This window comes from Pristiophorus japonicus, chromosome 19, assembly GCF_044704955.1.
Source record: "Pristiophorus japonicus isolate sPriJap1 chromosome 19, sPriJap1.hap1, whole genome shotgun sequence".
Lineage (NCBI taxonomy): Eukaryota > Metazoa > Chordata > Chondrichthyes > Pristiophoridae > Pristiophorus > Pristiophorus japonicus.
This window is the reverse complement of record NC_091995.1, coordinates 13,865,939-13,878,406: the sequence shown is the minus strand read 5'-3', so window position 1 is coordinate 13,878,406 and position 12,468 is coordinate 13,865,939. Positions and strand designations below refer to the sequence as shown.

Here is a 12,468-nt window from a genome sequence, read left to right as displayed (position 1 = left end):
TTAGCCTGGGTTTTTTAAAAATTTGGTTTTTACCTCTCCCAGGAGATCACATGGGGTGAGTGTAGATGTTTTAGTATAAAGGGTGTTGTAGTTATGTGGGGTGGATTGGTTGGGCTGGGTGTTCTTTGTCTTTCCGTCATTGTTCATAGGTTCATATATAACCTTTAGGCTGCTGACCGAGGGCCCTGCGGCTCTATGTCGGCCGGCGCGGACACGATGGGCCGAAATGGCCTCCCTTCTGCGCTGTAAATTGCTATGTTTCGAAGGCGAGGTTTAGACGGGCACCCGAGATGTTGGCCTGCCTTTTCTCGCCCTTCTGCGTTTTTCTTTCAGATTGTTGTGATGTCTGGAGACCACCTCGATCACTGGTTCTCCCAATACCCCAGCCCGGCGACGCGAGCACAAAATGTAGGTTAACACTCCCCAGTGCACTGCTGAGGGAGTGCTGCATTGTTGGGAGGTGCCGTCTTCTGGACGAGAGGTTTTAAGGGAATTAAGGGTTACGGGGAGCGGGCGGGTAAGTGGAGCTGAGTCCACGGCCAGATCAGCCATGATCTTGTTGAATGGCAGAGCAGGCTCGAGGGGCTAGATGGCCTACTCCTGTTCCTAATTCTTATGTTCTTATTAAACCTCTCAGGTGTTCGTAAAAGATCCCATGGCCACAATTTCGAAGAACAGAGGAGTTATCCCCAGTGTCCTGGGGCCAATATTTTTCCCTTAACAAACATCACTTAATAAAAAAAAGAGCATCATTTATCTCATTGCTGTTGGTGGGAGCTTGCTGTGCGCAAATTAGCTGTCATGTTTCCTACTTTACAACAGCGAGGACACATTAGAAACATGCTCAATTGGCTTTCAAGCACTTTGGGATGTCCTGAGGTTGTGAAAGACGTTATATATAAATATGCAAGTTCTCCCTTAGCCCAGCAGCCCCTGTATTACTTTCGGCCAATCTGCTGTTTAATTGGCCACAGCTCACTAGTTCTGGGCGGGGCGGGGGTAAACAGCTACACCGATGAATAAAGACAGGTCTGGCCCCCCAGCAGTCACACACCAGGCAGCACATTGTATATTCTGTTTCTGAACCCTGGGCTGAACCAGGTGAACCAAAAGGGTCTTTCTGATCCTGTACAATCCGCGAGTCCTGCTCCAACTCATTCTGCCTCAGGACCACAAACATTGCACCACGCCCCACCCCGCTTCTCCTGCAACCTACAGGCTCTCCAAACCCAACTTCAGCGCCTCATCTGCCCTTGCACAGGGGGCTTGGACCAGGGACCGCAACCTCGAGCAGGAGGCCGTTCAGCCCCCTCAGGCCTGTTCCGCCATTCGATTGGATCATGGCCGATCTTTTTAAAAAACAAATTGATTCCCGGGATGAGGGCGTCGCTGGCAAGGCCAGCATTTATTGCCCATCCCCAATTGCCCTTAACTGAGTGGCTTCCCATTTCAGCAGGCGGTTAAAGTGTCAATCACATTGCTATGGGTCTGGAGTCACACGTAGGCCAGACCAGGCAAGGGCGGCAGATTTCCTTCCCTAAAAGGACATTAGTGAACCAGATGGGTTTTTACAGCAATCTGCTAAATGTGTACCTCAACTCCACTTGCTCCATATCCCTCGATACCCAAACCCAACAAAAATCTATCGATCTCCATCTTGAAAGCTCCAATTGACTCCCAGCAGCCATCGGCTTTTTGGGGGGAAAGAGTTACAGATTCCCACGACCCTTTGTGTGGAAAAAGTGCTTCCTGATTTCACCCCCAAGTGGCCTGGCTACAGTTTGAAGATTATGCCCCCTTTGTTCTGGATTCCCCCTACCCGAGGAAATAGCTGCTCTGTAACTACCCCTATCGAATCCTTGTACAAGCAACTCTCGATTATCCGTACACGGATCCAACGGGAAACCGTTGTAACGGGATTTTCAATTCTGTTGCTAACAAGTGAAAAGACAGCTCCAAATAATTTGGAAAAATCGCCTTCTAAACACTGTGCTCATTTGTATTTGCTCATTCTCTCTCTCTCTCACACCGTAAAAATCTCTCTCCTCTGCCCTTGCTTTGCTGGTGTGTGTGTGTGTGTGTGTGTGTGTGTGTGTGTGTGTGTGTGTATGTGTGTGTGTGTGTGTGTGTGCGCGCGCTCCTGCAGCCGCTGTCTCTCGCGGCCGCCGCTGACGTTGGAAACGGGGGCAGTGCTGGCACCAGGTTCCAGGCACAGAACCTGTACATGCATGCTGGGAATGTCCATCTTTTGTTACTGCTTGTAGCTGATTGTATTGATTCATTAAAGTTTCCACTTATAAAAGTAAACTCGCCCTTACGATTGTATTTATTCATTAAAGTTTTAACTTTAAAATGTAGACTCCCCCTAACGGAAAAATCGTTTGCCCGGAATAGCCCAATCCCCAAGAGACGATTCACTCGGTTGATTCCGGAGATGAGGGGGTTACCTTATGATGATAGATTGAGTAGACTGGGTCTTTACTCGTTGGAGTTCAGAAGGATGAGGGGTGATCTTATAGAAACATTTAAAATAATGAAAGGGATAGACAAGATAGAGGCAGAGAGGTTGTTTCCACTGGTAGGGGAGACTAGAACTAGGGGGCACAGCCTCAAAATACGTGGGAGCCAATTTAAAACCGAGTTGAGAAGGAATTTCTTCTCCCAGAGGGTTGTGAATCTGTGGAATTCTCTGCCCAAGGAAGCAGTTGAGGCTAGCTCATTGAATGTATTCGAATCACAGATAGATAGATTTTTAACCAAAAAGGGAATTAAGGGTTATGGGGAGCGGGCGGGTAAGTGGAGCTGAGTCCACGGCCAGATCAGCCATGATCTTTTTGAATGGCGGAGCAGGCTCGAGGGGCTAGATGGCCTACTCCTGTTCCTAATCCTTATGTTCTTCTGACCCGGATAATCGAGAGTTGCCTGCATCCTTTTAAACACCTCCATCAGATCACCCCTCAACCTTCTCAAGTCAAGGGAATACAAGCCAGGTTTTATGCAACCTGTCCTCATAATTTAACCCTCTTTGCCCCGGTATCGTTCTGGTGAGTCTGCGCCGCACCCCCTCCAAAAGCCGATATACCCTTCCTGAAGTGCGGCTCCCAGAATTTGACGCAGTTGCTCCAGATGGGGTCTGACCAAGGCTCCATACAACTGAAGCATAACTTTATTACTGTTTGCATTCCAACAATCTTACATTAAAGGCCAACATTCCATTGCTCCTTGCAACTGTGCACTCGGGTTTTGAGTGATTTCCGTACAGGGACACCCAAATCTCTCTGTTCCGTCATTGTTCCTGGTCTCTTGCCGTTAAGAAAACGCATCTTCGTTTTAAAAATTTTTTTTCAACATGAACCTTTGTGCATATGAACTCACTCACCTCATTCGGCCACCCAAAGATAGAGAACGGGAACAAACCAGAAGAGAACCAAGTATCCAAAACATCCTCATCTGGAAGACAAAGAGGCCAATAACTAAAAGACATACAATATCCATTTGAGGTAACACACACCCCCATATCTTCCCGGTGGTTGACCTTTATGCTTCATACAAGCCTCCTCCCACCCTACTTCATCTCACCCTATCAACATATCTTGCTATTCCTTTCTCCCTCATGTACTTATCCAGCTTCCCCTTAAATGTATCTATACTATTCACCTCAACCACTCCCTGTGGCAGTGAGTTCCACATTCTAAACATGCTCTGGCTTGACAGGGTAGATGCTGAGAGGATGTTTCCCCTTGTGGGAGAATCTAGAACTAGAGGGCATAGTTTCAGAATAAGGGGTCGCCCATTTAAGAACATAAGAAATAGGAGCAGGAGTAGGCCATACAGCCCCCCGAGCCTGCTCCATCATTCAATAAGATCATGGCTGATCCGATCATGGACTCAACTCCACTTCCCCCACGCCCAGCCCCCATATCCCTTTATCGTTTAAGAAACTGTCGATTTCCGTCTTAAATTTATTCAATGACCCAGCTTCCACAGCTCTCTGAGGCAGCGAATTCCACAGATTAACAACCCTCTTGAGAGAAGGAAATGAGGAGGATTTTTTTCTCTCAAAGGGTTGTGAATCTTTGGAATTCTCTGCCCCAGAGAGCTGTGGAGGCTGGGCCACTGACTATTTAAGGCGGAGATAGACAGATTTTTGAACGATAAGGGAGTTAAGGGTTATGGGGAGCGGGCAGGGAACTGAGACCATGATCAGATCAGCCATGATCTTATTGAATGGCAGAGTAGGCTCGAGGGGCCAAATGGCCTACTCTTCTTCCTATTTCTTATGTTCTTAAAGAGGCTTTTCCTGAATTCCTTATTGGATTTATTAGTGATGATTTATTAGTATATTTACGATCCCCATTTTGGTCTCACCCTACAAGTGAAAACATCTTCTCCTCATCTACCCTATCAAACCTCTTCATAATGTAAAAGACCTCTTAGGTTACCTGTCGGCCTTCTCTTTTCGAGCCGATTCAGTCGATTAGGTTACGTCCCCTTGTCCTCAGCTCCCACACCAGCAGAAAAAACGATTCTATCTACTCTATCAATTTCTTTCAAAATACTGTAAACCGCAATCACATCGGCCCTCAACCTCTACATTCCAGATGGATAGGGGCAGGCTGGAGGCTAGAAGTGAGGAGTTGCCCACCAGCATCCTGTCCAGGAATGTGCGAGAGGGGCTGGAAGAGCCTCGTCTGATACAGAGGCAGCGGTCCAAGTCTTGGGTTTCATAAAGAGCTGCTGATGGGTTCGGCAGGACGAGGAAGTCAGCTGTGGCTCATGGGTAGCACTCGCGCCAGAGTCAGAAGGATGTGGGTTCATCGTCTCACTCCAGAGACTGACACTCCCAGCGCAGCGCTGAGGGAGTGCTGCACTGTCGGAGGTGCCGTCTTTCAGATGAGAGGGTAAACCCGAGTCCCCGCCTGCTCTCTCAGGTGGATGTAAAATATTGCAAGGCACTATTTCGACGAAGAGCAGGGGAGTTATTCCCGGTGTCCTGGGGCCAATATTTATCCCTCAATCAACATAACAAAAAGAGATTGTCTGGTCATTACAAAACATAGAAACATAGAAAATAGGTGCAGGAGTAGGCCATTCGAGCCTGCACCACCATTCAATAAGATCATGGCTGATCATTCACTTAGTACCTTTTTCCTGATTTTTCTCCATACCCCTCGATCCCTTTAGCCGTAAGGGCCACATCTAACTCCCTCTTGAATATATCCAATGAACTGGCATCAACAACTCTCTGGGGTAGAGAATTCCACAGGTTAACAGCTCTCTGAGTGAAGAAGTTTCTCCTCATCTCAGTCCTAAATGGCTTACTCCTTATCCTTAGACTGTATCCTCTGGTTCTGGACTTCCCCAACATCGGGAACATTCTTCCTGCATCTAATCTGTCATTGGCCTTCAATCCCATCAATTTCCTGAACACAATTTCCCGCCTAATAAAGATTTCCTTCAGTTCCTCCTTCTCACTAGACCCTTGGTCCTCTAGTATTTCCGGAGGGTTATTTGTGTCTTCCTTCGTGAAGACAGAACCAATGTATTTGTTTAACTGGTCCGCCATTTCTTTGTTCCCCATTATAAATTCACCTGAATCTGACTGCAAGGGACCTACGTTTGTTTTCACTAATCTTTTTCTCTTCAGATCGCTGTTTGTGGGAGCTTGCCGTGCGCAAACTGGCTGCCGCATTTCCGATATTACAACAGTGACTGCACTCCAAAAAGTACTTCATTGGCTGTAAAGTGCTTTGGGATGTCCTGAGGTCATTAAGGGAGCTATATAAATGCAAGTCTTTCTTTCATTTTGTCCTTCTTGGGTGCAGTGTTAGCAATAGACGTGCGGGAGACCCACCGAAGGGGATTGAGAGGCCAAGAATGTAAATAGATAATAGATTAAGGTCAAAATGTCAATATATCATCCTGGCACCTGCTGGTTAGGGTTGCTACAACTGTACAGGGCGTTGGTGAGACCACACCTGGAGTACTGCGTACAGTTTTGGTCTCCTTATTTAAGGAAGGATACACTTGCATTGGAGGCAGTTCAGAGAAGGTTGACCAGGTTGATTCCTGAGATAAAGGGGTTGTGATAGGAAGAAAGGTTGAGCAGGTTGGGCCTCTACTCATTGGAGTTTAGAAGACTGAGGGGTGATCCTACTGAAACATTTAAGATTCTGAGGTGGCTTGGCAGGGTAAATGCAGAGAGGATGTATCCCCTCGTGGGGGAATTTACAACTAGGGGGGCATATTTCAGAATAAAAGAGGTCACCCAGTTAAAATGGAGACGAGGAGGAATTTCTTACCTCAGGCTCGTGACTCTTTGGAATTCTCTGCCCCAGAGAGCTGTGGAGGCTGGGTCATTGAATATATTTAAGGTGGAGAGAGAGAGATTTTTGAACTACAGGAGAGTCGAGAGTTATGGGGAGCGGGCAAGGAGGTGGAGCTGAGTCCATGATCAGATCAGCCATGATCTTATTAAATGGCGGAGCAGGCTCGCGGGAATAAATGGCCGACTCCTGTTCCTATTTCTTATGTTCAGATGTCAATTCTCTGAACTCAAGAGGCTACACCTCAAAAACAAAGCCACCTCCTCCTCCCTTACCTCAGTCATTCAGATATCTATTTTATAAATATTGAAATTTACTCAACTTGGCATTAAATGCTGGAAGGTTGCACCCAAAATAAAACCTTATTTCCTATATTACAGTGACTACAATTCAATAATAACTTGCATTTCTATAGCACCTTAAACATAGTAAATTGTCCCAAGATGCTTCACAGGAGCGTTATCAACAAAATTTCACGCCGAGCCACATAAGGAGAAATTAGGGCAGGTAACCAAAAGCTTGGTCATAGAGGTAGGTTTTCAGGAGCGTCTTAAAGGAGAAGAGAGAGGTAGCGAGGCGGAGGGGTTTAAGGGAGGGAGTTCCAGAGCTTAGGGCCCAGGCAGCTGAAGGCACGGCCACTGATGGTGGAACGATTATAATCAGGGATGCTCAAGAGGCCAGAATTGGAGGAGCACAGAGAAAAGAAATACTTAATTGGCTATAAAATACTTTGGGACATCCTGAGGTCATAAAAGGCGCTTTACAAATGCAAGTCTTTCATTCTTATTTCACAGGTTTATGGACCTGCTGAACATTTCCGTTCTTTTCGTCTAAACAAAATGTGTAGCATTTTCACTCCGAGCCTGTTAATACTGCGGTGTTACCATATTCGCTCAGTCCGAGGAGAACGTTACTTTTGTGTCTCCGCATGTTCTTTAATAAACAGGTCGCTTTGGAGCGGATATTCAGCAAGTAAACAAGTAACAGGGTGGAGGTCCGTGACCCTTAACCTGGACCTAACCCTAACCATAGGGAAGCTGGGAAGGGTGGGGGCAGGAGACTCCAGGCGCGCAGTTCACCCCCGTACCTTGTCGGAGCGAGATCTGATCCGGAGAGACATTGAAAATCTTGGCCGCTTTCTGCCTGGCGATCTCCTCCGTACGGCCACTCACCCAGTACTTCCCGTCTGCATCCTAGGCAAATAAAGACGGTGTGGTTTAAAGCAACCTGCAACTATCCACCATCACAGGAACAGGAGGAGCCCACTCAGCCCCTCGAGCTTGTTGCGTCATACAATTAGAGCCTGGCTGATCTTAACTCTATTTACCCGCCTTGGTTCCATAACCCTTAGGAGCACAAGAATTAGGAGCAGGAGTAGGCCATTGGGCCCCTCGAGCCTGCTCCACCATTCAATGTGATCATGGCTGATCTTCTACCTCAACTCCACTTTCCAGCACTGTCCCCATATCCCTTGATTCCCTTCATATCCAAACTATATCAATCTAGTTCTGACATTTTCAATTGACCTCAACAGCTTTTTGCGAGAGAGATTTCCAGATTTACACTAACCCTTTGTGTGAAGAGGTGCTTCCTGACATCACCCTTGAACAGCCTGGCTCTAAGGTTAAGGTGATGCCCCCTTTATTCTGGGCTGCCCCCACCAGAGGAAATCGTTTCTCTCGATCTACCCCATCAATTCCTTTAATCATCTTAAACACCTCAATTAGATTATCCCTTAATCGTCTATACTCGTGGGAATACAAGCCTAGTCTATGCAACCGTTCCTCTTAATTTAACCACTTTAGCCCAGGTATCATTCTGGTTTTCTGCACTGCACTCCCTCCAAGACCAGTATATCCTTCCTGTGGTACAGTGGCTGGGACTGAACACAGTTACTCCAGGTGGGGTTTGTTTGGTGCCCTGGACTATGGCTCTTCATCTTGACTTCTCACTCAACAACAATGAATGAAAAAGAGGAACTGAGGATATACCATCAAAATATACCAGCTTGGAAACGTCAGAATAATAGAAAGAAAATACTAACAGAGAACGGAGGGACTCTCCCACAATAGGGTGTGTTACCTCAAAGGGCAGAAGCCGCTCCACACATGGCCATCACCCAGAGCAGGAAGGCAGGGTCCCAGGGGACACCACGGCCCCTTTTGCAATTCCGTCCCCTTTCTGCGCTTCCTTCTTCCATCCTGGTTAAATCCTGGAATGGGACCTCTTGAGTCAGAGCCGAGAGAGAGGTATCACGGAGACCCCTACAGCCACTGTGAGCGTACCTCCCCTATCCCACTGAAATCATCATGCTCACCTCAGTTGTTTCTGCAAGTTCCTCCCTCCCCACCCACCTCACCAGCAATTGTCGTTAAGGTCTTCCAAAGCAATGAAACTGCAATCTATGAAAGCAAACGTCTCCAGCCTTGTGTTTCTCCCCCATCCCACTTCGCTACCAGAGGTTTTATTGTTAATATCCGTTCCTGGGATGTGGACATCGCTGGCAAGGCCAGCATTCATTACCCTTGAACAACTGAGTTACTCGCTGGGCCATTTCAGAGGGCAGTTAAGAGTCAACCACATTGCTGTGAGTCTGGAGACACATATAGGCCAGACCGGGTAAGGATGGCAGATTTCCTTCCCGAAAGGACATTAGCGCACCATATGGGGTTTTAACGACAATCCGGTAGTTTTATGGTCACCATTACTGATACTAGCTTTTTCGTGCCAGATTTATTTAATTGAATTTAAATCCCACAGCTGCCGCGGTGGAATTTGAACTCGCATCTCCGCATCATCAGTCCAGCCTCTGTATTACTCGTCCAGTAACGTAACCACTACACTACCTTTACAAACACTTGGACCCTGCTGGTTGGAGTTCTCTCCCTATTCAGGTTGTGTGAGCCATGGCTCAGTGGATAGCACTCCCGCCTCTGAGTCAGAAGGTTGTGGGATCAAATCCCACTCCAGAGACTTGAGCACAAAATCTAGGCTGACACTCCCAGTGCAGTGCTGAGGGAGTGCTGCACTGTCAGAGATGCCGTTTTTCAGATAAGACGCTAAACTGAGGCCCCATCTGCTCTCAGGTGGACGTAAAAGATCCCAGGACACTATTTTGAAGAAGAGCGGGGGAGTTATCCCCAGTGTCCTGGGGCCAATATTTATCCCTCAATCAACATAACAAAAACAGATTATCTGGTCATTATCACATTGCTGTTTGTGGGAGCTTGCTGTACGTAAATTGGCTGCCTACATTACAACAGTGACTGCACGCCAATAGTGCTTCATTGGCTGTAAAGCGCTTTGGGATGTCCCGAGGTCGTGAGAGACGCTACATAATTGCAAATCTTTCTTTCTCGGTCCACGTCACAGCTTCGCTGGTCCCTTTGAAAAGGCCCTTGGACACGTGTCTCAACAGCGCGTGGAAGTTTTCCCCTTCCTGAATCTTTGCAGTCTCCTGCTCTGCCCTCGTTCAGTGCTCGAAGGCACTATTCAACCCAGAATGCGCAAGTCAGGGTGAGTCAAGTGCCAAGGTGTTTGGAGAATCGAACAAGGTCGCTGACCGTTGATTCCAAGGGGCCTTACCACTCCGGCGGGGACGGCGGGATCGTTGACTGTTACGAAGTACGCTGGCGTACGATGGCCCCACCACAGCTGCCGGGAAATGCACCAGTCCCTGCAGAGAAGGCAGATAGCAGACGTCAACACTGGTGAAATGGGCGGACACGCCACAAGGCGAAGTTCAACACAAGAGAAGTGCAAAGTGATACATTTTGGTAGGAGGACTGAAGGGAAGCAATATAAACGAAATGATAACATCTTAAAGGGGATGCGGGAATAGTGAGACCTGGGTGTTTGTCCACAAATCTTTGAAGGTGGCAGAACAAGTTGAGAAGGCTGTTAAAAAAAGCATACGGGATCCTTGGCTTTACTAATAGAGCCACAGAGTACTAAAGCAAGGAAATTATGGCAAACCTTGGATAGGCCTCAGTTGGGAGTATTGTGGCCTATTCTGGGCTCCACACTTTACACAGGACGTCAAAGCCTTGGAGAAGGTGCCGAGGAGATTTACTCGAATGGCCGCAGGGATGAGGGCTCTCAGTTATGTGGAAAAGCTGGGGTTGTTCTCCTTAGAATAAGAAGGTTGAGAGGAGATTTAATAGAGGCGTTCGAAATCATGAAGGGTTTGGACAGAATAGATGAGGAGAAATTGTTTCCACTGGCAGGAGGATTGGTAACCAGAGGACACAGATTTAAGGTCAATGACCAAAGAACCAAAGGGGGAGATAAGGAGAAATTGTTTTATGCAATGAGTTATTGTGATCGGGAATACAGTGCCTGAAAGGCTGGTGGGACCAGATTCAATAATAACTTTCAAAAGGGAATTGGATAAATACTTGGGAGGGCGGGGAGCGGGGTGCGGGGTGAAAAACATTTACAGGGTTATGGGAAAAGAGCAGGGGATGGGATTAATTGGACAGCTCTTTCAAAGAGCCAGCACAGGCACAATTGGCGGAATGGCCTCCTTCTGTGCTGTATCATTCTAAGTACCCTTTCTTTAAAAGCAAGCCCGACGTAGATGAGGGACGGTGTAATGTATTTGCTTTATGGGTTCATTGCTTAAGAATTCAAAGCAACTCACTGCTATCAAGAACCAGTTGGTTTATTAGCAAAGGTTTAACAATCACACTACACATTACCAGTTCATATCCACCAGGCTCACAACCACCTGCCTCATGGTGGATCCCCTGAACCAAACTGGCTGGGGTTTTATTGAGTCTCGTGCACATCACGTGACTGGCTAAGCCACACCCAACTCAACAGCTCTACAACTATTTTGTGTAGGAACATTAATATAAGTGCCCCCTGATTAAAGTGGAGTCACACTCCAGAAACTGTCAATCAAGTGCCCCCCTTGTTTTTTTTTTGAGGGCACCAAAAACACAAATTAACAATTCAACATAAAGGGAACATTTGTCAAATCAAATCAAATTAAAATTATTTTCCTGGTTGAAATTATGCATTCCAGTCCCTCCGGCGCCCACCTCTCGCAGAAGGCCGCGAGCGTACCGGTGGACAGCGCGTGCTCCATCTCCAGGGACACCCTGGCTCGGATGTAACCGCGGAAGAGAGGCAGGCAGTCGGGCTGAACGACCCCCTCCTGCTTGGACCGATTGATGGCCACCTTGGCCATGCCCAGGAGCAGTCCTACGCAGAGGCCCTCCGACCTGCCCGCTCCCCTCCGCACAGGGTGCCCAAAGATCAGCACCAGAATTTGAGGAGCAGCCCCTTCAAGCATTGGAAGAGAGGCTGCAACCTCGCACATGCAACATAAATTTGGAACACGGACTCCTCCAGACCGCGGAAATGACAGGCGGCCTGGGAGCCCGTGAACCGACTTAAAAACTGATTGCACGGGACTGCTCCGTGCACCACCCTCCAGGCCAAGTCCCCAATAAATAGTGGGAGCCCCCCCCCCCACGTAGAGTGCACTCCGTCGGGGACCCCCGCCTCCTCCGGATGGCAAGATGGTGCGCCATGGCGTGTCCGGACGGCAGACGGGGATGTCAACGTGGAGAGTGTGCGAGAACAGCCCGTACAGGAATCCCCTTCCGAGCAGAACTGAAAGGCACGGAGGGGATTTCCCGGAGGAGGCTCAAGTTGTGAGGCGCCGGCTCATCAACAGCTCTCCAAACCTGTGAGCATCCTCACCGGTGCAGACATTACAGATAGAGAGCCCGGGTCCGACCGGCTTCGGACTACCGTTAAACGGCACGCTTAACTGCAGCCATCGGGGGAAACCCGAGAATTCAATGTGACCGGCGCGCCAACCAAACAAATGGTTCCTCCCGTCAATTCGCATCTGCAGGGTTGGCTCAGCCCCGACCGGCACTCACCGAGCACACCGTGTGCCGGATATTGTAGAATGTGGTAAGAAAAATAGCACAGGACAAAAATCCACATTGGTGACAGATTAGGAAAAGGGGAGGTGCAACGAGACCTGGGTGTCATGGTACATCAGTCATTGAAGGTTGGCATGCAGGTACAGCAGGCGGTTAAGAAAGCAAATGGTATGTTGGCCTTCATAGCGAGGGGATTTGAGTACAGGGGCAGGGAGGTGTTGCTACAGTTGTACAGGGCC

General features: G+C 48.1%; 1 protein-coding gene across 1 annotated transcript in view; it reads right to left on the bottom strand.

Moving 5' to 3' along the window:
- The window catches only part of LOC139230125 (valine--tRNA ligase-like), a 77,757-nt gene that overhangs the window by 29,798 nt on the left and 35,491 nt on the right, over positions 1–12,468 (bottom strand). Inside the window, exons 12-14 of the mRNA XM_070861968.1 lie at positions 9,912–10,002; positions 7,414–7,519; positions 3,380–3,450 (exon numbers count right to left, since the gene is read on the bottom strand). Coding sequence (XP_070718069.1) covers positions 3,380–3,450; positions 7,414–7,519; positions 9,912–10,002 — 268 coding nt within the window. The remainder of the gene's footprint in view (positions 1–3,379; positions 3,451–7,413; positions 7,520–9,911; positions 10,003–12,468) is intronic.